Source organism: Diabrotica virgifera, chromosome 9 (genome assembly GCF_917563875.1).
Source record: "Diabrotica virgifera virgifera chromosome 9, PGI_DIABVI_V3a".
In the NCBI taxonomy this organism is placed as follows: Eukaryota; Metazoa; Arthropoda; class Insecta; order Coleoptera; family Chrysomelidae; genus Diabrotica; species Diabrotica virgifera.
The window spans coordinates 63,946,662-63,972,147 of record NC_065451.1 but is presented as its reverse complement, the minus strand read 5'-3'; the positions used below and the strand labels follow the sequence as shown (position 1 = coordinate 63,972,147).

At 34.2% G+C, this 25,486-nt stretch overlaps 1 protein-coding gene across 1 annotated transcript in view; it reads left to right on the top strand.

Annotated features, from left to right (window-relative positions):
• Window positions 1-1,981: 1,981 nt before the first annotated feature.
• The window catches only part of LOC126892716 (uncharacterized), a 34,774-nt gene continuing 11,269 nt past the window's right edge, over window positions 1,982-25,486 (top strand). Inside the window, exons 1-2 of the mRNA XM_050662354.1 lie at window positions 1,982-2,803; window positions 24,301-24,471. Of these exons, the coding sequence (XP_050518311.1) occupies window positions 2,476-2,803; window positions 24,301-24,471 (499 nt within the window). The 5' untranslated portion in view covers window positions 1,982-2,475. The remainder of the gene's footprint in view (window positions 2,804-24,300; window positions 24,472-25,486) is intronic.

Genomic DNA, 25,486 nt, shown 5'->3' with positions numbered 1-25,486 from the left:
ACGACGTCACTATCCTACTCTATTGAGTGTTATTTAAACGTTATGACAGTTCGAGCGGATGGCGACGAGAACTGGTCTTTTGTCTTCGGACATGGATAATCGTGGTTCGAATCCCATACCAATCTGTACTTTTTTATTTTTAAATTAATCAATTTATTAGATATTATTACATCTCTAAAATAAATCTATGCAAAGAAATATATAACAAATAAGAAAAACTGTGTAGGAACCTATAGATTTTTAAAAATATAAAAGCCAATGTTATTTTTTTTAATAAGTTAATGGTAGAATAGTTTAAAGTAATTTTTAAAAATATTTGTAAAAAATTACCAATAATTAATATCAACATAATGTACCATCGATTTATTAATTGAATCGGTCATTTCAAAAACAACACGAGTCACATATTCCTAATTTTACAGAAGAGCAAAGAAAACTAACTATTAGTCGAAAGATGGATGAAATGGATGACATCAAAATTCAGAGTTATTGTAGTTTTGTTCCTAATGTTTTTACTTTACTGGTGTCGTTTTTGCACACAACGTTTATCTTAAAGGAGTCTATTCCTCTCAAAAGAATGTGTGTGTACTTTGTACGCACGTAAGAAGTTATACTTCTATTATATGATTATATGATTATAAACGAAATTAATATACTTTTTATTTATATTTTATTTAAATATTAAATTAATTTATACTTAATACTTCTCAAACATTTTTATTAAAACAGTGCCAAAAATTAAAATAATAAAAAAATAAAACACACACAAACACATTAAAAATGCCACAAATGATTTCTGAACATTAATTGTCGGAAAAATTTTTAACTAAATACGTATTTTCTGAAAATAAAATTATATAATAAATATACTTACAATCATAAAATGTATAAAAAAAATAAAAAAATAAAAGTTTCTATTGGGATTCGAACCAACTTACCACGCGGCTGGTATTTGCGTTGTATTGGGATTCACCCGCATTAAAACTGCACCACAGAGGCAGCTTGTCATTATGTGCGAAGATCGTCTAACTAAACAGATTAACCTTTTGACATTTTTAACTTATGTAAATCAAATTATTTTGATTTTGAATTGAAATGATTTAGAATTGAAAAAATACAACAAAACATAGGGTAAGAAGACAATATATTAGGTGAATATTGATATAAATTTTGATGGTAATCAAATTATGTAAAAAAAAGTATTACATACTACTTATGTATTTTGGTAGGTTCAAGGTAGGTATCGGAGCCCGTATAACGACTATACATTTCGCAATCACTTGCGTCGTGCAAAGTGGCTATGTTCAAATATCATAACAAAATTTGATCAACTATTTATAAAACACTTACCAGTGAAAGATTCTTTAGCTTTGAATAAGCGAGATCTGCGGCACTCATACTAGGCACAGTTTGATGAGCTTTCACATTGGCATGCAACAATCATCTCTTCTATGTAAATAAGTCCAAAAATATAATATGAAAACTATTTAAAAAGGCAGTATAACCATTAACTAACTTTTTGTTTGTTGTTTCTCTTCCTACAAATTTTAAAACGCAACAAGCATACATTATAACCAAACACAGTCCCACAGCTGTGCCACAGCTGCCATATTGGATAATTTTTGTCATGTCATTTGAACATCCAATCAGAACAAAGTTATAATGCGCATGCGCCCGGTCGCTAGGTTTTCCCATATAAAATTTCACCGTCATTACGCCCGTAAAGAAGTATAACTTCAAAAAGTTAGTTTCTGAAAATTGTGGACTTTGCTGTTTTTGAAATGACCGATTCAATTATAAGTAATTAGACATTATTTTTATTTATGAAACTATTGTTACAATTTTTTAAAAAAGTAGAAGCAAAACAAACATTATTCACATCATTCGAATAAGGACGAATTTATATTAATAACGAATGACTTTTATTTTACTATACATATACAGTTCACAAATTATGTATTCCAATATTAACTTACATACATTTATTATCTGCTAGATTTACTTAGGTCCATTTTTCAGATGTAAAAATATCTAATAAACGCAATATTGATTAAATAAAAATAAAAAAGGTAAAGTTGGTATGGGATTCGAACCACGATTATCCACGTCCGAAGACCAAAGACCATTTCTCGTCACCACCCGCTCCAACTGTCAACACATATTACTCGATAAAGTGGGATAGTCACGTCGTCGATATTCCCCTTAAATTAAAAAGAGACTACCGACCAAATAGGCTCATTTATCTCTGTCGCAAGCGTCACCCATTTTAAGATGACAGGGCGCAATCTAGAGTATTATATATCTATGGTTTTGTGTGACGGTAACCTAACCTAAACTTACTTCGCGCCCTAAACTTCTATCGCTACCTTCGTTGTTTACAAATAGACATTTTTTGTTTTGTTTATATGTACTTATTACGTTACGTTATAGTTACGATTTCTCTTATCCAAAAAAATTAAAACTGTGTTGTTAAAAATGTCCATTTCTAATAGTGAACTACGTGAACAAAAGAAAATTAAAAAAACCAAATACCTTCAAAAATATAAAAAAGAATGGGAACAGCTGCCCGAGTTTGAAGGATGGTTACAAAAAAGCGAAATATCTGTACAATATGCAACATGTAAGTGTTGCAACAAAAATATTAATATAACAAGCGGAAAGGAGGCTTTAATTAAACACAATTCAAGCAATGGTCATAAAGAAAAATATGATACTCTATCTAACCAATCATTGATTACATCTTTTATTGCTCAGCCTCAGCCAGGTACATCTGCAAGAAGTTTAGAGAATGAAGTCGATGAAGGTAGGTTTATGATTTATTCTGTTTTTTTTTTATTTGTTATATTACATATTTTAATTTACAATCTGCTTTGTTTGAATGTTAAACATAAGGGAGAAACTGCCCTGTGGGAACCCTCCTATTATATTTTTTACATTAGATCATAATATATTTAATTTATTAAATCTGTTGGCCAAAGTTTCTTCAGTCGTCTTGCGAATTCGGGAGAAGCGTTTAGTAGTATTGCTTCATCATTTGGATGACTTCTCAGTCCATCAAGGTAGCTCTTTGTGATCCTTTGAATTTCTTCCTCTACGAAAGGTGTAGCTGAGTCCTCGTGTAGGGTTTTATTGCTTATATACCAGGGCATGTTGATTATTCTCAATATTTTTGACTGGACTCTTTGTATTATCTTGATATTTGATGGCTTTAAGCAACCCCAGAATAGGGAACTTGCATAAAATTTTAAATGTGAAAAAAATGTTATACCTAAATCACAACAGAACATAATTTAAAACATGTATCAAAGATAAAAAAGTTTAATCTTTTGAATTTTTGAATCTTCATTCTGAATCAACAAAGTAAACAAAATTGTATATAATTTTAAATTAGACATAAACGTCAGTAGAAAATGCAGTTTTTATAAGTGTTTTTGATTGTTTGAACTATTCATAGAAAATTTGTACTTTTACAGAATGGTTTTATTTTCCATAGTAAACCTTCTTTCCTTCAATAACTATATCAAACTCCAATCTCAACAAACTGATATATATTATTACAATGACATACGATAAATGTCATGAATATAAATATTTTTCCTTTATTCCGCCACGACGAGCTGGCCAAATACCCAAGTAGGTGGAGGCCAATAAACTAAAGAAGAAACAGAATAATATAAGTACCTAAATATAACCATAAACAGAATCATATAGTTAAATTGTGTGACGTCACGGGTCGTTTGAACTATTTTAAAATACAGAAGACTTTAAATTTGTACTTCTAAGTTATTATGAGTTTTTGAAGCGTGAAATTTTGGAAATCTCATTTTTATACAAAACTGAACATTATTATGTAATGAAAGAAATGTGCAAGTTCCCTATTGAACACCAAGTGTCCTAATTGGTTTTATCATAGATTTATACAGAAAAGCAGTTTATTTTCAATATTAACACATTCACGGTCATGACTGCATATGAAGTCATTTACTCCATAAGAATACGTGTATACAATGACAGCGTGTCCGTGAATGTGTTAAGTTTTGATTTTCAACCAATAAGCCAGCTCATTTGTTATATTTTGATGTTGATCTGGGTTTTCTTGGCTTGAATGTGCGGCTTCCATGTTAATCTTTTGTCAAGGGTTAGTCCCAAATATCTGACTTGTGTGCTGACTGGTAATTGTGTATCCTTTAATGTTATTGCTGGACATATATCCCTTCGGTTTATAAATGTAACTTGGGTTGAGTTTGTTTCATTTACTTTCACCTTCCATTTGTTGAGGCATGTTCCCAATTGGTCAAGGTGGTTTTGCAGTTGTACAGACGTGATAATGGGGTCTTCATGGACAGCGATTATGGTGGTGTCATCATAGCAGGGGAGCAAAGTATGCTAAATGTGCAGTCACTCGAGCGCTTTGGGGACCTATTGGGTTGTGACGAGTAGGTCCTAAAATCAAAAAAAGTTAAGTAAAGTTTTCCATTTTAGTGGGGACTTTCCATTTTTAATTTAATTTTCCATTTCCAACAATCTTTTTTTTTTTTATTATAGAGCCATCTGTCCATAATTCGAAATAATGTCTCGAATAAAAGTTACTTATTTTTACGTAAGGAATCCAAATCTGCAATAAAGAAATGGGGGCTCCCATTTAAGATTTTAAAGTAGCCCCCCTTCCCACTTTCGTGGGGGGTCGTGTTTGCTGCCATTCGATAGATTTTTCAAAAATATTGAATAAGTATATTAGTATAAATATAGGATAACAAACACATTTTCAACATGTATTGACAATTTTTTTAGTAGTTTGGACTTAAATAACATAGAAGTAGTTGACTCATTTCTCTCTGATCATACATATCAAATAGGCTCTTTCATTGTCCCATTAATGCATAACTGTAATCACTCCTTTCAAACCTGTAATTTTATGGAATCTAATATGGATGTTTTCCGAAATATATTATCTAGGGAAACCTGGGATGAAACTTATTCAGATATCACTTTCAACGATAAAATATCAGCATTTTATGGAACGTTTTTATATCATTATAACACAATTTTCGAACAGCGGTAAATCGAAATGATTGGAGAAGCTTCTTGAAGGAGGCCAAGGCTCGATTTGGGCTGTAGTGCCATTGGATGGATGGATAACACAATTTTTCCTAAAATACAAAAACCAGCCAAATTGTATAGCAAAAATAAGTTTCCTAAAGCAGGGTTGACACGATCCAAGTTGCATCCAAGTGTACTCCGTCCAAGTCAACTTGGACGCTGCACGTGCTACTTGGAAGCTACTTTGATCGTGTAAATTACTTGGATGTCAAATAAAATAACAAATAACCATTGCAAAGATGGCGAAAGTGATTATGGAGGGTACTCAAGTGGTTAAGTACTGCTGATATGTTAATACATGAGCTTCAGATCCAGAAATAGAAATTAAAAAGAAAAAAAGGAAAATTTGGATTCTTAATTGGATACGTCAGGCGTGTGGAGCTTCATCTAATTTTCTAAGTGAAGTAGTAAAAATGAAGATTAAGATACATTTAAAAACTATTTAAAAATAACTACCGAATAATTTGAACAACTATTACAAATGTTCAATCCAAAAATTTAAAAAGTTGATACAAATATGAGAGAAAAATAAATTGTATGAACATGTGCATAAATCATATTCAATTATCATGTAGTGAACTCACATAATGTAACGTCAAGTAACGGATATTGTACATACATAACAATACACAAAGTGTACATAGACCAGGCCATTTAGCACTAAAAACACCCGAATAAATAGATTTTGAAATACAGCACCTAGAGATTTTTGCATTATGTTCAGGATGACGTCAGAAAAAAAGTCTACTATTCAAAAATGGGTGGAAATGCATACTTGCACTATAAAGTGCATAAAATGCATCCAAAATTGCATAAATATAAAAAAAGTCAAAATCAGTATACTAAGGAACACAATTTATTATTTGGGGGATTTTGGTGTCACTGAATACGATTACGCCATCAAAATTGACCATCGGAGTATCTGGTGCTCAGGGTCACGACAAAGACAGGTCATCGTCTGGAGTTTCGATGGATTTCGGCACTAAATTGATGTAACTGGACTATTCGGGGGGGTTTTTGACGTGGTTAAACACGGATATGCCATCAGAACACACATCTGGATCACCTGGTGCTCAAGGTTACTGCAAGGGACGTCATCTTCTGGAGTTTCGAAGGCTTTCGATATCAAATTGATGCAAACGGATTACTTACGGATTTTTGAGGTCGCTAAACACAAATATGTCATCAGAATTGCCCTCAGGTTACCTGGTGCCCAGGGTCGCTACAAAGGCATGTCATTGTCTAAAGTTTTGATGGATTTCGGCACTAAATTGATGTAACTGGATTACTCGGGGGTTTTTGAGGTGGTTAAATACGAAGATGCCATCAGGACAGACCTTAGGATCACCTGGTGCTCAAGGTCACTGTAAGGGACGTCATCTTCGAGTTTCGAGGGCTTTCGGTATCAAATTGATGCAAACGGATTACTTACGGGTTTTTGAATTCGCTAAATATGAATATGCCATCAAACCCGACTCTCTGTGCACCTGGAGCCCAAAGGTCACTGCAAGGGGGTCCTCTTCTGGAGATTGAGAGATTTCGGCATTTAACTGATAAAAATGGATTACTCGGGGGTTTTTAAGTCGTTAAACACGAATATACCATCAGGACAGACCACCGGATTACCTGGTGCCCAAAGTCACTGCAAGGGACGTCATCTTCTGGAGGGCTTTCGGTATTAAATTGATACAAACGGATTTCTTGGGTTTTTGGGGTCGCTAATCACGAATATGTCATCAGAATTTAATTTCGGAGCACCCGTTGTCCAGTATAGCTACTAAGGCTCGTCATCTTCTGGATTTTCGAGGGTTTTCGGCATAAAATGGATGCAAATGGATTACTCGGGGGTTTCTGAGGTCGCCAAACACGAATATGCCATTAGAACAAACCCACGGAGCACCTGGTGACCATGGCCACTGCAAGGGACGTCATCTTCTGGAGTTTCGGAGGGTTTCGGCATTAAATTGATGCAAACAGATTACTCATGGGTTCTTGGGGTTGTTGAACACGAATGCACCACCAGAACAGACACCAGGGCACCTGGCGCCTTGGGCAGGTTATCTTCTGGAGTTTCGAGAGTTTTCGGTACTAAGTTGATGCAAACGGGTTACTAACGGGTTCTTGGGATTGCTGAACACAAGTACGCCATCAGAACAGACATCGGAGTACCTATAAGCCTAAGGCACGTTACCGTCTGGATTTTCAAGAGTTTTCGATCGAAAACACATTTCGAATACGAATATACCATCAGAACAGACACCAGAGCACCTGGTGACTAAAGTATATCATCTTATAGAATTTCGAGAAATTTCGGTGCTAAATTGATGCAAACAAATTGCTCATAGGTTTTTGGGTTTGCTGAACACGAATATCAAATCAGAACCGACCCCCCGCGTTCCTAGTGGCAAGAGTGGCTGCTACGAACATCATGTTTTAGAATTTTGAGGCATTCCGACACTAAATTGGTACACACCGAGTACTCGGAATTTTTTGAGTTTCTGTTCAAAGAAAACGTTCAAATTGGTAACATTTTTGCTATTTTACTTGGACTGTTTATTAAAATAACTATGTTATGCTATACAATCTTTTAATTCTTTATAAATATAAACTAAATTTATATCTGACAGCGTTTTTCCTTCATTTATTTCAAAATCGATTTATTATATTTTATTTTGATAGTGTGATCCTTCGTGGTCACTAGATACTCCAAAGTATTTCATCTAAGTCATATTCGTATTCACTCCAAAACATAAGAGTACCTTTTTGCATCAATTTAGTACCAAAAACTCTAGAAACTCCAGAAGATAACGTGCCTTAGGCACCAGGTACACCGGTGTCTGTTCTGATGGCGTATTCATATTCAGCAACCCCAAAAACGCATGAGTAATCCATTTGCATCAATGTAGTACCAAAGGCACTCGAAACTCCAGAAGATGACGCCCCTTGTTGTGATCCTTGGCACCAGTGGTCGGTTCTAATAGCATATTCGTCTTAAGCGACCTCAAAAACCTTTCAGCAATTCATTTGTATCAATTAAATGCCGAATACCTTTGAAACTCCAGAAATAACGTCCCTTGCTATGATCTTAGGCACTAGGTGCTCTGGAGGTCGATTCTGATTGCGTATTCAGGTTTAGCAACTTCAAACCCCTTGAGTAATCCACTCGCATCAATTTAATGCTGAAGACACTCAAAAATCCAGAAGATGACGTGCCTTAGTAGCGATCCTGGGCACCAGGTAGCCCGGAATTCAATTCTGATAGCATATTTGTGTTTAGCGACCCCAAAAAATCATAAGCAATCCGTTTGCATCAATTTGTCGAATGCCCTAGAGGCTCCAAAAGATGATGTCTCTTGCAGTGACCTTGTCTGTTCTGATGGCATATTCGTGTTTATCGACCTCAAAAACCTCCGAGTAATTCATTTTTACTAATTTAATGCCGAAATTCCTCAAAACTCCAGAATAGGACGTCTCTTGCAGTGACCTTGGGCTCCAGGTGCAGAGGGGGTCGGTTGTAATGACATGTTCGTATGTAGAAACCTCAAAAACCCTCCAGTAATCCATTCGCATCAATTAAATGCTGAAAACTCTCGAAACCCCAAAAGACGACGTGCCTTAGTAGCGACCCTGGGCACCAGGTACTCCGGAGATCAATTCTGATCGCATATTCGTGTCTAGCGACCTCAAAAACCCATGAGTAATCCGTTCACATCAATTTAGTGCCAAAAATCCTCGAAATTTCAGAAGACGACGCCCTTGCAGTGACCTTGGGCACCAGATGATCCGTGGGTCGGTTTTGAGGCGTACCCGTGTTCAGTGGCCCAAAAAACCACCGAATAACAAAATGTGGTCCTTAGTACACTGATTTTGACATGTTGATGCACTTTTGGATGCATTTTATGCACTTTAAAGTGCAATTATGCATTTCCATCCATTTTTGATTAGTAGATTTTTTTTCTGACGTCATCCTGAACATAGAGCAAAAAACTGCAAGTCTCTAGGTGCTGTATTTAAAATTTATTTATTTTGTGCTAAATGCCCTCGTCTATTATGTATATATCAAATTTATATAAACTTTATTTATATCTGACAATGTATTTAGCGACCACTAAAACCCATTAGTAATCCGTTTGCATCGATTTAATGCCGAAAACCATCGAAACTCCAGAAGATGACGTCTCTTGCCGTGACCTTGGGCACCAGGTGATCCGGGGTTCAGTTCTGATGACGTAATCGTATTCAGTGACCCCAAAAACCCCCCAAATAATAAATTTTGTTCCTTAGTATACTGATTTTGACTTTATTTTTATATTTATGCAATTTTGGATGCATTTTATGCACTTTACAGTGCAATTATGCATTTTCATTTATTTTTTTATAGTAGACTTTTTTTCTGACGTCATCCTGAACATAATGCAAAAAAACTGCAAGTCTCTAGGTGCTGTATTTAACTACTTATATTCTTCTATTTGTACTTATATCCCGTTTTATATTTTCCGATGCCACGCCATTGTAACTGTACTTTGATGCTACTTGGAAGAAAGTTGGCCACCGTCCTACTAAACTTGGATGCGACTTGGATAGAACCTGTTGATGGAAATATACTTGACGAGGGTAGTGACACGGTCGAAGGAGCTTCCAAGCGTTGCGCGCGCAGCGTCCAAGTAGACTAGGAGGGTGGACTTGGATGAAGATGAAACACACTTGGAACGTGTCAAACCGCTCATACGATCAAAGTAGCATCCAAGTATTGCGCGCGCAGCATCCAAGTGGACTTGGACGAAGTACACTTGGATCGTGTCAACCCGCCATAAACGCATCAAAGAAATGCATAATATGCTGTGCGAAATGAATGTATTACGCAAAAGGTTAAATAGTCCATTTTATACAGAACGATATAATACTTTTAAAAAACAATATCAACAAATCAAACAGCAGTTTTTAAAACAAAGAAATAATGCACGTATAGAAAATAGCAACAACATGATAAAAGAAAGTTGGAAAATCATCAATAAAAATCAAAATAAAAATAAACCTACATTAGCAAATACAATTAAAATAAATGACAATGAAAATATAAAAACTAAAGATAAAGCCAACCTGATAAATAACTATTTCATCAATAAAAATAATAATAACTCAACTCCAAATTATCTCATGAAAATTAATCAATTTTCCAAGACCTTCTTTCTTTCTCCAACTACACCTGCAGAAGTGCTGTCACTTATAAGTAAGACCACATCTAAACATGCTGAAGGTTTAGATGAAATCAATGGTAAGGTTATAAGATATGTTGCCAGTCACATATGTGAACCCTTGTCACATTTAATCAACGAATCTTTTACGACAGGCCAATTTCCCAATATAAAGGAATCCAAGAGATTTCCAATTTTTAAAAATAAAGGTTCTGCAAGTAATATTGAGAATTACCGTTTGATTTGTATACCCAGTCAGATTGCAAAGTTGTTTGAACTGGCATTCTGTGAAAGACTAACAAGCTATCTAGAAGCATTTCATTTACTGCCAGATGTCCAAAACGGGTTCAGGAAAGGCAAATCTATTGTAAGTGCTGTTGATGACTGTCTTAATTGTATCTATGAAGCTCTAAATGAAAAACAGAACACGTTGCGTCTTTTTTATGATCTCAGTTGTGCTTTCGACATGGTGGATCACAGGCTGCTTCGGATGAAGATGGAAGGCATGGGAGTTCGAGGTATACCACATGACTGGGTAAGATCATATTTGTCAAATCGTCTGCAAACAATAATATTAGATGGTACACTATCAGATCCAATGAAGTCTTCTGTGGGGGTACCACAAGGTTCGGTTCTTGGTCCTCTCTTCTTTATTGTTTTTATCAACGATATCAACCAAGTTTGCACTACTCCTAGTCAAATTATTGAATATGCAGATGATACAATCTTCATTATATTACATCATCAATTTGATCAGCTTGTTAGCAAGGGAAATACAGCATCTTAGGAATTTAGTAAGTACTGCAAAGACAACGGCCTTAAATTAAATATAACAAAAACCAGTTTCATGAGATTTTTACCAAAGAATATAGCCCCTGACTATGATCCTTATCTATAATATTGATCACAAGTCCATTCAAAATGCTGAAGTAATAAAATTTTTAGGACTGATGCTAGATCCAAAGCTAAGTTGGGAAGATCAAATAGATAAAGTAACCTCGACACTAAGTAGTCGTTGTTATGTAATTAGAAATATAAGGGATACTGTATCCTTCCATATATTAAAACTAATGTACTATGGCTTGGTACAGTCAGTCCTTCAGTACTGCTTAATATTTTGGGGCTCATCTCCATACATGAATAGAGCTTTTATATCTCAAAAAAAATACTACGAACTATGTTTAAAGTATCACCAACTACATCATGTAAACCACTATTTATAAAAGCTAACATCTTGACTCTTCCTAGCCTATATATTTTACAACTAATAATGTATATAAAAAACATGAGCAAACATTCCTTAGGAACGCTGATCTACATTCACATAACACACGCCTCAAGGATAACATACACCAGCCTTTTTCCCGCCTGGGAGTGGCACAGCATGCTCCTACCTACATTGGGATCAAATGTTTTAATAAGTTCAGTGACATGTCGGTGACACATAAGATGCATCTTGGCACTATTAAATGCTTTGAACAAAATCTAAAAACATTTCTAGTTAGCCATGCTTTTTACAGTATTGAAGAATTTTTAAATTTTTAATGTGTTTCGTGTAATGTATTATTCTTTTTTTGTAAATTTTAATGTACTAATTTTTTGATGTGTATACATTTCGCACGCCGGCAAGAAAAATGACACAAGTCAAAATTGGAAATTTTGGGGTTATGCCATGGAAACGTATCAATGAAGTGTCCCAGCGTTCACGAAAACCGCCACATCTCTAACTATAAATTTGTCCACGTGAGGGCAGTTGTGTCACTTTTATCGAAGGCTAGTTCGTCATTCGCTACAGCAAGAACAGTGTCACTTCAGCGTTAGGACTGGAAGGTGTTCCTAAACCAATCAAGAAAATCGTCACTTTTGAGTTGTGCCACTTTTCGTGAATAAGGTAAGTTTAATGTAATTTTTTATACGGTCATAATTAGTAATATTATCTTAGTAACATTAAACTAATTACACAAAACCTAACCTACAAAGTTAATAAAAAAAACTGCTTATTTTATACTTTCCTTTACTAATACTTTCGTGTAAGTTTTCATAATAATAATTTTCGTTTTCATGTTTCTAACATTAATTTCATAATATATTTACGTAGATATTTTTACAAGCATATCTTCAGAAAATTCGGTTTTTACAGATTTATCATGTACTCCCAGCAAGGAAGTAGAGGTAGTAAATTACTGGCACTGACTGCTGGAGCCATTAAAATGGGGCAAGCTATGGAACAAAAAATTGGTTCAAATGACCTAAAATCTAGCACCACAGTGCTAGAATGTTATGAAGCAGACGTCAAACAAAAAAATTCAACTAAAGAAGTAGAATTGGAAGACATAGTGCCAGAAGAACATGAAAATGTTGCAAACGAAATAAAATCCAGCACTATAGTACCACAATGTAACCAAGTAGACATCGAACAAAAAAACTCAACAACAGAAATAAAATTGGGAAACATAGTACCAGAAGAACAAGAAAATTATTCAAAAGAAATAGAACCGAGCAACCCAGTACCTGAATGTCATGAAATACACATCGAACAAACTGCAGAGGTAGAATTAGTAGCCACAGTACCAGAAGATCAAGGTACGCATTCTAGATGGGAATGTACTGAAAACAACCATACATTGAGGTTCAGATTGAAACGGGTTACATCAACAAAACAACAAAACGAATCGTCAGATGAAAATGTGGATGATTCAGACTTGGATCCAGATTTTCGTATGTCACATTCTGGTTCTGACGTATCAAGTGCATCGCCAACAACATCGCAGGAGGAAGAAATAGAGATAGATAATACTCAAGCAGATGACAGGAGAAAATGTAAAAAAAGAAAAGAAAATCCGGTTGAATGGAAGAAATCGAAATCAAAATCGAAATCGAAAATCATATGAATCATCATCAGTCCGTAAAACAAAGTTTCCTGCAACAAATTTACGGCCAGCCTGTAGAGAACAATGCAAACTACAATGCTCAAACAAAATAGACGAACCTAAAAGGCTAGAAATATTTAACAAATACTGGTCACTTGGAAATCTGCAATCTCAGCGAGAATTTATCTCTAGAAGTATAACTCCTATTAAACCTCAATATCAGTATAGGAAAGAAGGAAGCAGACGCCAGTGCAACCATGCGTTTCATTTCTTGATTAGCAACGTTAAGGTACGTGTCTGCAAATTATTTTTCAAGGCCACATTGGACATATCTGATCGACCTATTAGAACTGTGATAGCTAAATTAAACGAAGGATTTCTTCAAGAAGATCTTAGGGGAAAGCACGGACACCACCCTCAAGTTGATTCCGCAATAAAAGATGGTGTTATTGATCATATTAATAGTATACCAAGAATCGAAAGCCATTACCTCCGTGCACAAAGTACCCGAGAATATATAGAAGGTGGGAAAAGTCTGGCTGACTTACACCGCGACTATAAAAATGAATGTATTCAAAAAAACGTTCCTTATGCAAATATCACAATGTATTCACGAATTTTCAACAACAACTTTAATATATCATTTTTCACCCCGAAAAAAGATATGTGTGATCTTTGCAACTCTTACAACAATGCCACAGAAGACGAAAAAGTGGTATTAAATCAGAAATATGATACACATTTAAGGGAAAAAGTTCTATCCAGGGCAGAGAAAGAGGAAGATAAAAAAAGAGCAGTACTAAGCGAAGGAAACATTATAGTTGCTACCTACGACCTTCAAGCAGTTCTGCCTGCACCAAGAGGGAATTCATCAACATTTTATTATAAAAGCAAAATTAATAGCTACAATTTAACTGTCACTGAACTATAGTCAGATAATGTACAGTGTTTTTTTTTGGCATGAAGGTGAAGGTGCTCGAGGAGCAATAGAGATAGGTTCTTGCATTCTGAAATACCTAGAAGAAAAAGCCAACGCCACCAACAACAATAATCTTGAAATCATACTTTATTCAGACAATTGCTGTGGTCAGCAAAAGAACAAGTTTATAATGGGAATGTACCTATACGCTGTACAAAAATATAATATTAAATCTATTACACATAAATTTCTAATTGCAGGTCACACGCAAAATGAAGGAGATAATGTTCATTCTGTCATAGAAAAGCAGATTAAGCGAGCACTTAAATCAGATCCCATATATATTCCCACTGATTACGTCAGATTAATTCAGTCTGCAAGAAAAAAGGGAAATCCGTATAAAGTAACAGAATAAGGTTACCAGGACTTTATGGATTTGAAGACACTGTCTCAGCAAATAGGTTCAAACTATAATAAATTATCGGACAATGAACTGATCCGAACAAGTGACATAAAAATACTTAAAGTGCAGAAGAATAACCCAGGCATTATTTTTGTAAAAACTACATACGAGCAAAAAGAATTTGCGCAGATCAACGTCAATCATAACAGAAGAAGCATGCAGATCTCTACACCGGAGTGCGTTGCAGCGTATAAGAAAAAAATGCAAATTTCTGCTCTAAAGAAAGCTCATATTGAATCACTTATCTCAGCGAAAAGCATTCCTACATTGTATAAGCCCATCTATGAATCTATGTTTTCTTAAATTGCATTAATTACTTTAGTTTGTTGTATCTTATTAGTTGTTCTTTATTAAATTGTATTCATTTTTGCGTTTTGTATTTTTCTAATAAATCAATTTTCGACGTTGCGTTAATTACTTTAATTGCATTAATTACTTTAGTTCTATGTTTAGTTGTAATTGTATTGATGACTTTAGTTGTATCTTATTAGTTATTCTTTATTAAATTGTGTTAATTTTGCGTTTTGTATTTTTCTAATAAATCAATAATTTTCGACGTGTTTTATTTTTTAATCTTCCTTAAGCTGTAGTTTTCCAGTTTGTATAAGGTCTGATAGTCGTATTATGTTACAGTCAGTTAAAATATACAATGGTTTGGTGTTATAAAGTAACTAACAGTACAGGATCATAACAAAAAAATAAACAAATAAAGCAAGAAAAGTGACATAACTCAAAGACCCTACCTATATCTACCTGATAATGACGCAAATTCCACAAAAGTAGACCTACATGTGCATACAATAATGCTATACAATATAACATAATCAACCAATATAACTGTTTTTAGCAAAAACCTTTTAAAATATGAGGATAAGTTTTACAGCAATCTTTAAGTTGATTTATCTCAACTTCAGTATTTTTGGTTTGTGTTACTTTTCTCGCAGGGGTGCGATTTGTATAACATATAATATTTTTTGACTAATCAGATAAATTTGTGTAATGTTGTATACATTGTATAAATTTCTAGACGAATAAATTCTATCTATCTATCTATCTATTCAGTTTTTCGATCTGATGTTCATTTCGCGACATATCGCGGGATTCGTATTTAAAATATTAAATTTACCCCCACCCCTCTCGGTGGGAAGTCGTGTTTGGTATCATTCGATAGATTTTTGAAAAATATTGACGACATATTTTTTAGTTTTTTGATCTATCATTCATTTCGGGAAATATTCGCTTTTTTCTTGTGAAACTTTGTGACTCGCCCATTTCCTTACGCCCCGCTCAAATCGTCAGATTTTTTAAATATACACTGTTTTGCATGTACTTAACTTACCGTACCTTCGGGCCCCCCTTAACTAACGCCCCTGTATTAAGATTCAATATATAGAAGGGGTACATTTACAGGGTACAAGATTTTTCCCCATACCATAATCTGATGCGCTCGAGTAACTGTAAAAATCCCCGCTTGGGCTCCCCTACCATCAGCAAAAGTTGAGATTTGGGTTGTTTCAGTGGTTGGGATATCTGCGGTAAATAATAGGTAAAGGAGAGGACCGAGGACTCTACCCTATTATGCCTGATTTAACCCCTTCGGTATGGTGATGCACCTGTGTGCATCATGCTTGACTGTCCGCTCAATACTGTGATGCACACGGGTGCATCATGAGTTTTCGTTCGCCATATACGGCGGGCCACCATCTGAATCATATTTCAGGTATTTTTGTTCCGTCCGAATTACCTTATTCAAATCTAAAAGTGGGGAAACCACGCCCAAAAGTGGGTGATGTCCAGAAGGAGATTAGATTTAGTTAATTTGATTGGTGATAAAGTGATAAGGTTGTTTGGATGTTTGACTGATGGGATTGTGTGGGAGGTGAAGTTACTGTGCTGCTGTTTACAACTTACCTTACTATCCCTTGCAAGATAATTCGGGTGGAATTTCCCAGATTACGAGACTGGGGCGATGTCAAGCACAAAATAATCTGGGGAATTCCATCCGAATGATCTTATTTATCTTTTTTAATAATTTTTGTTTAAAATGGCATTTTATGGATAAAATTTAATTTAACTCGCATACTATGTAGAATAATAAATTTAAAATAAAAATAGTTTTATTTCTAAAATTAGTGTTATTATTTCATTAACTTTAATTAGTTGTAGTGTGATACTGTATTTTAACCGACCGCGCGAAGCCGCCCGGTAAGCGCTTGAATCCGTATATACGAGCCGACTTGCCGAATGACGATCCGGCATGAAGGGGTTAATGGGAAAATATGTGGAAGTTGCTGTAGGTAGTAGGGGGTGGGAAGAATACTTTTGAGTTTCTATAAGAGTCCAGTATGCCATACTCTACCAAATGCCTTTTCTACATCTAAGAATGCTGCTGTGCAATATTTTTTTCCTCAGTAGCAGTAAGGATTTTTGTGATTCTATGAGTCTGTTGTGTTGTGGAGTGTCTCTCTCTAAAACCAAACTGGTGGTGGTATTTCTACATCTAGTATCATTCAGTCTATCAAGTAATATTCTTTCGAAGATCTTAGACATTGTCGGCAACAAGCTGATTGGTCGATAGGATGTTTTATTTAGAGGTTTACCCGGTTTGTGAATCATTATTATTTCCGTAAATTTCCATGTGATTGGGAAATATGTCAGTCTGAGTGAACAATTGTATATAGTAATTAATATGACCAATGTCACTTCTCAGAAGAGGTTTCAGTTCCTATTATTAGGTCGAATTCAAGTGCTTTGTGCTTATTGCATTTTTCTATTTCTAGTTTCACTTCTGATGGACTGAAGGGTGTTATTGGGGGCGTCATAGGGCAAGCAATATCCAGGAAGTCTCTTATTAAGATTCCATCATTATTATTCTCTGCTTGGTGTTCTTTAAAAATACCAGCTAATTATCCTGCAAATGTTGTCGCTTTTTCCTGGTCTGATCTTCCCCAAGTACCGTCATCTTTTTTATTTGGTGGGTTGTGTTATGTAGGTCTCTTTAAGTATTTTGTTGCCTTCCATATTGAGTGATCTTCTTTAGACAAGGTACTAATGTAGTGTTCAAATGTGGCATTGGGTTCATCATTTTGCACTGTTCTTAATTGTCTAGTTCTAGTTAGTCGATTATATTCGTGTTTGTCATTAATATGGCAGCTCCTTTGCAATCTACCTCTTGCTCTTCGTTTTTCGACTATTAGTTGTCTAATATTGTATTTTCTTGCTTTGGAGTTGATGGTGTAGCTCGATATGCAGCTTGTTGAATTTGACGGGTGAAGTGGTTTATAGCTTTATCTATGTCATCTTTTTCTTTTAGTCTGATTCCAAGATTTAGATTCGTGTCAAGCTGGTACTTGAATTCACACCAGTTGGTTTTAGGGGAAGTCAACTTGGGTATTTCAGGTCGTTTGATTATGTGGGTGTTGAGTGTTGCTATGAACCCCAATTTGTATGCTTAGCATTCCAATCATCTCCAGCAATGAATTTGTTACCTAGCTTGTTGAATAGTTCTTCATATTCTTCATTTGTGTTGTGATTCTATGTCTAGGAGGGCTACATAGATAGATAGAATTTATTCATCCACAAAGTTTACACAATTCTTACAAAAAAAATGTATAAATCTTATCGGACTAGTCAAAGTTTTAGTACAATAGAGTACAATATATAGTAAAAATACATATGATTAAAATAAAACAATGATTACAATAAAATAAATAAGAAATAAAAGTTACAAATAAAAATTTAGAACTGTTGTTGCAAAAATGTTAAAAATTTAAAAATCCATCAATACTATAGAATGTGTTGTCCATTAAAAATGAATACACAGTTTGGCGAAAACCTTTATGTGAAGAATTACTGAGATTTAATATATTGACTATTTTATTGTAATATTTTATTCCAATATATTCAGGTGCATGTTGGGATACACCTAATCTAGAGAAAGGTTGTCGAAAATTTGATTTACCTCTAGTACCATGTGAGTGAATGTCCTCATTTCTGTCAAACTTAAGCTTGTTTTCCTCAATGTGCAATATTAATTGGAAAATTAAAAGGCTGGGTAGTGTTAAAATATTAGCCTTCTTAAATAGTGGCTTGCAACTCTCCGAAAATGGAACGCCATACATACTTCTTAAAACTCTCTTTTGAGCTATAAATGCCCGTTCAAAATGAGATGAGCAACCCCAAAATATTAAGCCAGACTGGACTAAACTAAAGTAAATCATTCGCAATATATCAAATGAGACAGTTTCTCTTAAATTACGCATTATATAGCTACATGTACTTAACTTTGCTGATACATGTTTCACGTGAGTTTCCCAAGTAAGTTTATGATCTAGGGTTACCCCCAAAAATTTCGTTGTAGTATAACTTTCTACTGATTTGCCATGCACATGTAAATAAAAGTCGCAATTTGGAGTTAAGTTTTTTTGGTAAAAAACGCATAAAATGTGTTTTTGTTACGTTGAGCTTGAGTCCATTATTTTTACAATATGTGCTAAATTCAGCAGACGCAAAATTGGTATTTTCCACCAGTTGTATAGGTTCACTGTGAGACATGAGAATATTGGTATCATCAGCATACTGAACAATTTTATCTGGTATTGAACAAAACGTGTTTAGGTCACTTACAAATATAATGAAAAATAAAGGCCCTAGTATTGAGCCTTGAGGTACACCCATTGTACATTGAAGTGGCGTCGACGTTACATTATCCACTGTGACTACTTGAGTTCTATTACTTAGATAAGATAGGGCCCAATTGTACGGTATACCACGTACTCCAATACCCTGCAATTTTTGTAATAAGAGTTTACGATCAACCGTATGAAATGCACGACTAAGGTCATAAAAAAGACCCAATACATTTAATTTATCATTTAATGCTTTATAAATAAATTGAAAACAGTCAGAAATAGCAGTATTTGTAGATTTCTTTTTTCTAAACCCGTTTTGAATAACAGGAAGAATTTTAAAATGTTCTAAATAATCTGTTAAAAATCTATTTGCATAGGCTGCTTCAAATATTTTAGAGAACTGACTTGACACACAAATCAGCCTATAGTTTGCAATATCCGTTGCAGATCCTTTATTTTAAAAAATAGGGATTCCTTTCGATTCCTTTATATCTGGAAATATACCGCATGTAAATTATTCATTTATGAGATAAGATAGTGGTAGAGCTATATAAGTGGCAACATGTTTCAAAGCTTTTCCATCAATTTCGTCAACCCCTGCAGCTGTTTTAGAAGCAGTTTTTAACACAATTTCTTTTTCAGTGGTTGGTGATAAAAAGAAACTTGAATTGAATTGGTCAATTTGTAAAGTACGGTTAACAACTGATAGTTCATTATTTTTTACAGCATTTATAAAATAATTGTTGATTTGATCAGCTTTATGATAATTTTGTTAGTCACCGTTGTTACTAAAAGATATCGATTGACAGTTTTTACCTCTATTTTTATTAATTATTTTCCAACTTTCCTTCATTACATTATTGCTATTTCTAAATTGATTATCATATTGTTCCTTTCTATGTTTTTTAACAATTTTTTGATATTCTTGTTTAAATTTCTTGTATCGTTCCGAATAATGTGGGTTATTGAGTTGTTTTCTTAATCTATTCTTCCGACACAATTGATCATGCAAACCCTTAATATGAGGTGCAAACCACGTTTTTTGTTTTGGTTTGGTAGTTACTCTACGTTTTAAGAAAGTAGTATTATAATAATATAAGAAATTATCATAAAATATTGAAAATTTTTCTTGAAAACTATATTGCAGCAATTTCGAAGTCCCAAGACTTGGCATTTATATTAAGTATTGTTGCTTGTATATTATTTGTTTTATGTTCCTGCATTTGATGATGTTGTATATTGTGCTTTATAATTATTGCGGTTCCTCCATGGGCTGTTGCATCTGGGTGACTAGTGTGGTAGACTGAGTATTGAGGTATTTTAATTACGCTTCTTTCTGTGTAATTCTTTGTTTCTGATACAAAGAGGATGTCTATTTTGTTCTCCTCTAGGAATTGGATTACTTCTGCTTTATGATTGTTTCTGTAAATTAAATATTTATATATTTTTTCCAGACCCCTTTTAGTGCAGCCGATGTGTGAAACAATTGTGCATTTAAAGATAGAAGCATATAATTTGGACCACATACTACACATATAAAGGTTCAAGTTTAGATACGAGTTCATCTCAGATTTTGCCTTTTACAAAAATGGCGGGCATTCAAAATGGCGACTATACATATGTGACTAATAGCACGATATCTTTTGAACGAGACGTCCGATTTCAACCAAATTTTGTATAGTGGAACCTCGATTATCCGTCTATCCATTAACTGTCACCTCTGTTAACTGTCAGGGTACATACAGAAGTTTCATTGACTACATAAGCAAAATTTTTAATGTAAAAAAATAAAAAGAAAGTTAATTTGATTTGTGATGAGGACACAAACGGCTATCCATTGCTGACAGATAAAGAAATCGTTGAAATGGCAACAAAGGCGGACCAAACAGATTCAGAAGCTGACACAGACTTGTAATTTGACTGTAGCTATGTTGATGAACCTATTGTAACTGACAAAGATTTGCGTAAATGCTCTAGAGAAGCTGCATCGCATATGCAATAATTCATCGAGTGGTATTCTTCACAAGAAGCCAATAAACTAGATTGCATGATCTTATGCCGATTAAGAAATTCAGCCGTTGCAAAATGTGAAGCAACAGTAAAACAAAGATTATTCGTCATAAAATAATTCTATAAACGTCAGATTTCAACCAAATTTGGTATATAGGTTCTTGTTTTGATGTATAAGATGGAGGTTTTGAACCGGAAGAATCGGTTTACCAAAAGTTGTGTTTTTCCTGGTTTTTATGTAAAAATATGTTGTTTTTTTTAATTCTTTCATCTTGCATACAGGGTGTTTCATTAATAATTGTCCATATAGTAACTGGAGAAACCTTAACACAAAATACGATGATTTACCCTAAAACACTTAAATAAAATGTGGTTCTTTACTGAGTTACAGGGTGTTTTATCTAAAAATTTAAAAACTATTTTTGCTCAGTATTTTAAAACTGTTCAACGTATCCTTTTCATACTTGGCAAAAAGTGCGACTACTAGAGACGTTTCATTGTCAAGTGTCGTTTCATTTTTAACTTCAAAGATCTCGAAAACTAATGACTTTATCGTTACGAATAAACAGTATATTATTTTCATAGAAAGTATTGGGAAATCCAAAAATTAAACAAAAATAGCAATTTCGTCAGTGGCGTAGAATTTGGAAAGGGTCAACCATTCACTTTCCCCAGTCGTACGCCTCTGGTAATAACCAGAAACGTTTGTTTAACATAATTTAGTAGCTTGTACAGTACCTATACTTCCTGCCAAGTATGAAAAGGATACGTTGAATAGTTTTAAAATGCTGAGCAAAAATAGTTTTTAAATTTTTAAATAAAACACCCTGTAACTCAGTAGGGAACCACATTTTATTTAAGTGTTTTAGGTTAAATCTTCGTAATTTGTGCTAAGGTTTCTCCAGTTACTATATGGACAATTATTAATGAAACACCCTGTATATTAATTTTTCAAAATGTTAATGCCGTCATTGAAAAGAGCGTAAAAATATTTTTTAGGATATATTTTGAACATTTTAGTTATTTTAATTACCATTTAATAAATGCATAACGTATCTTCATATGTATTTATGTGCCGCAGACTCGTGCAAATATTATAAGAATTATTGTGCATTTAATGGTAGAAGCACATAATTTGGACCACATATACTACACATATAAAGCTTCAGATTTCGATACAAGATCATCTCAGATTTTGCCTTTTACAAAAATTTTAGTTCAGTTGAATTAAACTTACCCTTAGCATTTCGACTTAATCGCTTTCTTTTGAAAACCCCTCGTGAGTAATAGTACTTATACGTTACAAACACATTAGTAATTTCTAAAGATTTATAAATTTCACTTTAAAGTAAATAAACTGATTGTAGAACTATGCAAGAATACAAATAATAGCTGGTAATTTCCATTTAAATACGATTAACATGTAATATACCCGTAATACCTAATCGCGTTGTTTCAGATTGCTAGCTAGCCCGGTTGACCGTGGCCTCTGACGTCAGACGAATAGAAGGACGTTCAAGAGCCTCCTAAGATATTTGAATTTTATAGCATTTTCAAAACGTCGTAATTAGCGTACGGGTTAAAAATATTTGTTTTTTTTCGCATGCAAGCGTTTTAAGATCATGTTACCTTGTGTTTTTTAATATTATTTTAATATTTAAAAATGTATGTAAGTTCCCTATTCTGCTGGAAAAACTAATGACCGTTTGCATCATAAACGTATGTCCGCAAATGTTTCGTTTACGGGATACGGAAATTTGGTGGGTTTTAAGACGTAGTTATTGCACATTTTTTGACATACAATTAAGAATTTAATATTCACCATTAGCGCGCATACGTGTAATATGACTGATCATATTACCCGTATGCACGCTAATGGTGAATACAAAATTCTTAATTTTATGTCAAAAAATCCGCAATAACTATCTCTTAGAACTCACCAAAGTTCATTCGCATATCTCAACTGGTTTTAAAGTAATAAATAAATCGTCAGTTTGTAAGAAAAAAATTCAACATCCCGTATCCCGTAAACGAAACATTTGCGGACATACGTTTATGATGCAAACGGTCATTAGTTTGTCCAGCAGAATTACCCCTTAAAGTTTGTTGCACTTATTTAGAAACACCGTGTATTGATGAAGAACATGTCTGGTTGTTAAAGTACATGTGAATAAACAAACAGAATGTTAAGAAAGCTTGAGGCTATAGTTGAGTTTTAATTTCAGTATTTTATAAATGCTAGAATATTGCACAGGGTGATGCGAACTTTGAGAAAAAAAACACAGTTTGATTGGTATACTCGGTATACAATGAAAATTTACCTGTTTAGCAACAATATTATTACGGTGGTATTGTTAAAGAGTCAGGCTCTAACATGTTCAAAAAATCACTTAAATCGGATAACAGATTTAGAAAATATTAGGCATCAAAAATGACCAAATTTTTAAGTGGGCCGATTTCTATGCATGTAAGTTTAGTTGAAAATATTAGATTCAGCCATTTAGTTAGTAGGTATCATTAGTTCAGTTTGCTCCCAGCTTTGGTGTAAAATACTGGTGCTGTGCGAATATTTTTGGATATTTTTTAGAGAAAATGGCGTTTAACGACGTTCTACACCTTCGGCAAAGGATTAAGGATTTGCATGAAATTTTAGTATGTTATAGTTTACTTCAAAAAACTAAGATTTGATTTTTTAAAAATTGTTTTACCGTGCCGTTTAATTACTATTAAGGGTCAAAGTTAAGTTTTAACATGGGCTCTTATGGGAATTCTTAAAAAGTTAATAACTTTTGACCCAAATTTACGATTTTTAATTATTTGTGCTTAAATGAAAGGTTTTTTTGTAAGGAATAACATATTAAAAAATGAGGATTGTTTACCGTACCATTTATTTTTAATTTATTTATTATAATTAATTCCGTAATTTATTCCGTAATTTATTATAATTTATTTTTATAAAGTATTCAATACTGAAACATATGATTTGAGTATTCTGCTATAAATGCATTGTTACCAACTTTCGCTTGCATATAAGTTTCCCCCTCTTTCCTCTGAGAGGCATACCCCGGAACGAAGGTGTAGAACGTCGTTAATTCACAATCGTTGATTCTAGAAAACTGCGTTGTGCAATTAATAAACGAAGTGGAGCAAAGACCTGCGCTATATAAAAAAAGTTTAAAAGAGTACTCCGACTCGAATATGAGGAAAAAACTTTGGGAGGAAGTTTGTGAAGCAGTGTTCGCCGATTGGAATGAGCTTAGTGTCGCGGACAAAACAAAAAAAGGTATGTAACTATTGATTTTAATTTTTATTTTATTTACGTCGTACTGATTATACATGTATTACCTATTACATTTCTATATTATTACACTTGTTATTACATTGTCACACTTTGTTATATTGACACGGAATTGCACCTCCAGGACAAATAAAATATGACATGTACTGTCGCACATTATTCATATTATTTTTCCCCGGTTGTCTTCATTTATAGTTAAGTTATTCATGGTACAACTGTAGAGAGTTTCTACGAAATTTATTCCATCTTTGATTCATCATCATCATCATTCTCTTTGCCTTATCCCTATGCGGGGTCGGCTTCCCTAATTGCATTTCTCCACACAATTCTATCTTGGGTCATATCAATGTTAATCCCCTTTACCAACATGTCCTGCCTTATCGTCTCCCCCCAGGTCTTCTTTGGTCTTCCTCTCCTACTCCTTCCAGGAATCTGCACTTCAGCTATTCTTCGTATTGGGTGATTAACGTCTCGACGTTGAACATGACCAATCCATCTTAACCTATGCTCTCTCATTTTGGCATCAATTGGTGCCACACCTAGACTTCCCCTAATATACTTATTTCTAATTTTATCCTTCTTTGTCACTCCACTCATCCATCTAAGCATTCTCATTTCCGCCACATGCATTCGTTCATTCACCATCCAAAGATACCATTTTATTTGTAGTAACTCCATCTTTAAATGAACATTCCGAATACTCTGTTTTTGTCCTACTAAGTTTTAAACCTTTTTCCTCTAGAGCTTGTCTCCACTGTTCCAGTTTTTGTTCTAAGTCTCTTTCACTATTTCCTATTAACACTACATCATCAGCATACATTAGGCACCATGGAATGCTACCCTGTAGTTTCGCTGTTATCTGGTCCAAAACTAATGAGAATAAATAAGGACTAAGCACCGAGCCTTGGTGCAATCCTACTTTCACCTGGAATTTATCAGTCTCTCCCACACCTGTCCTAACACTAGTCGTTACTCCCTCATACATATCTGTCACAATATT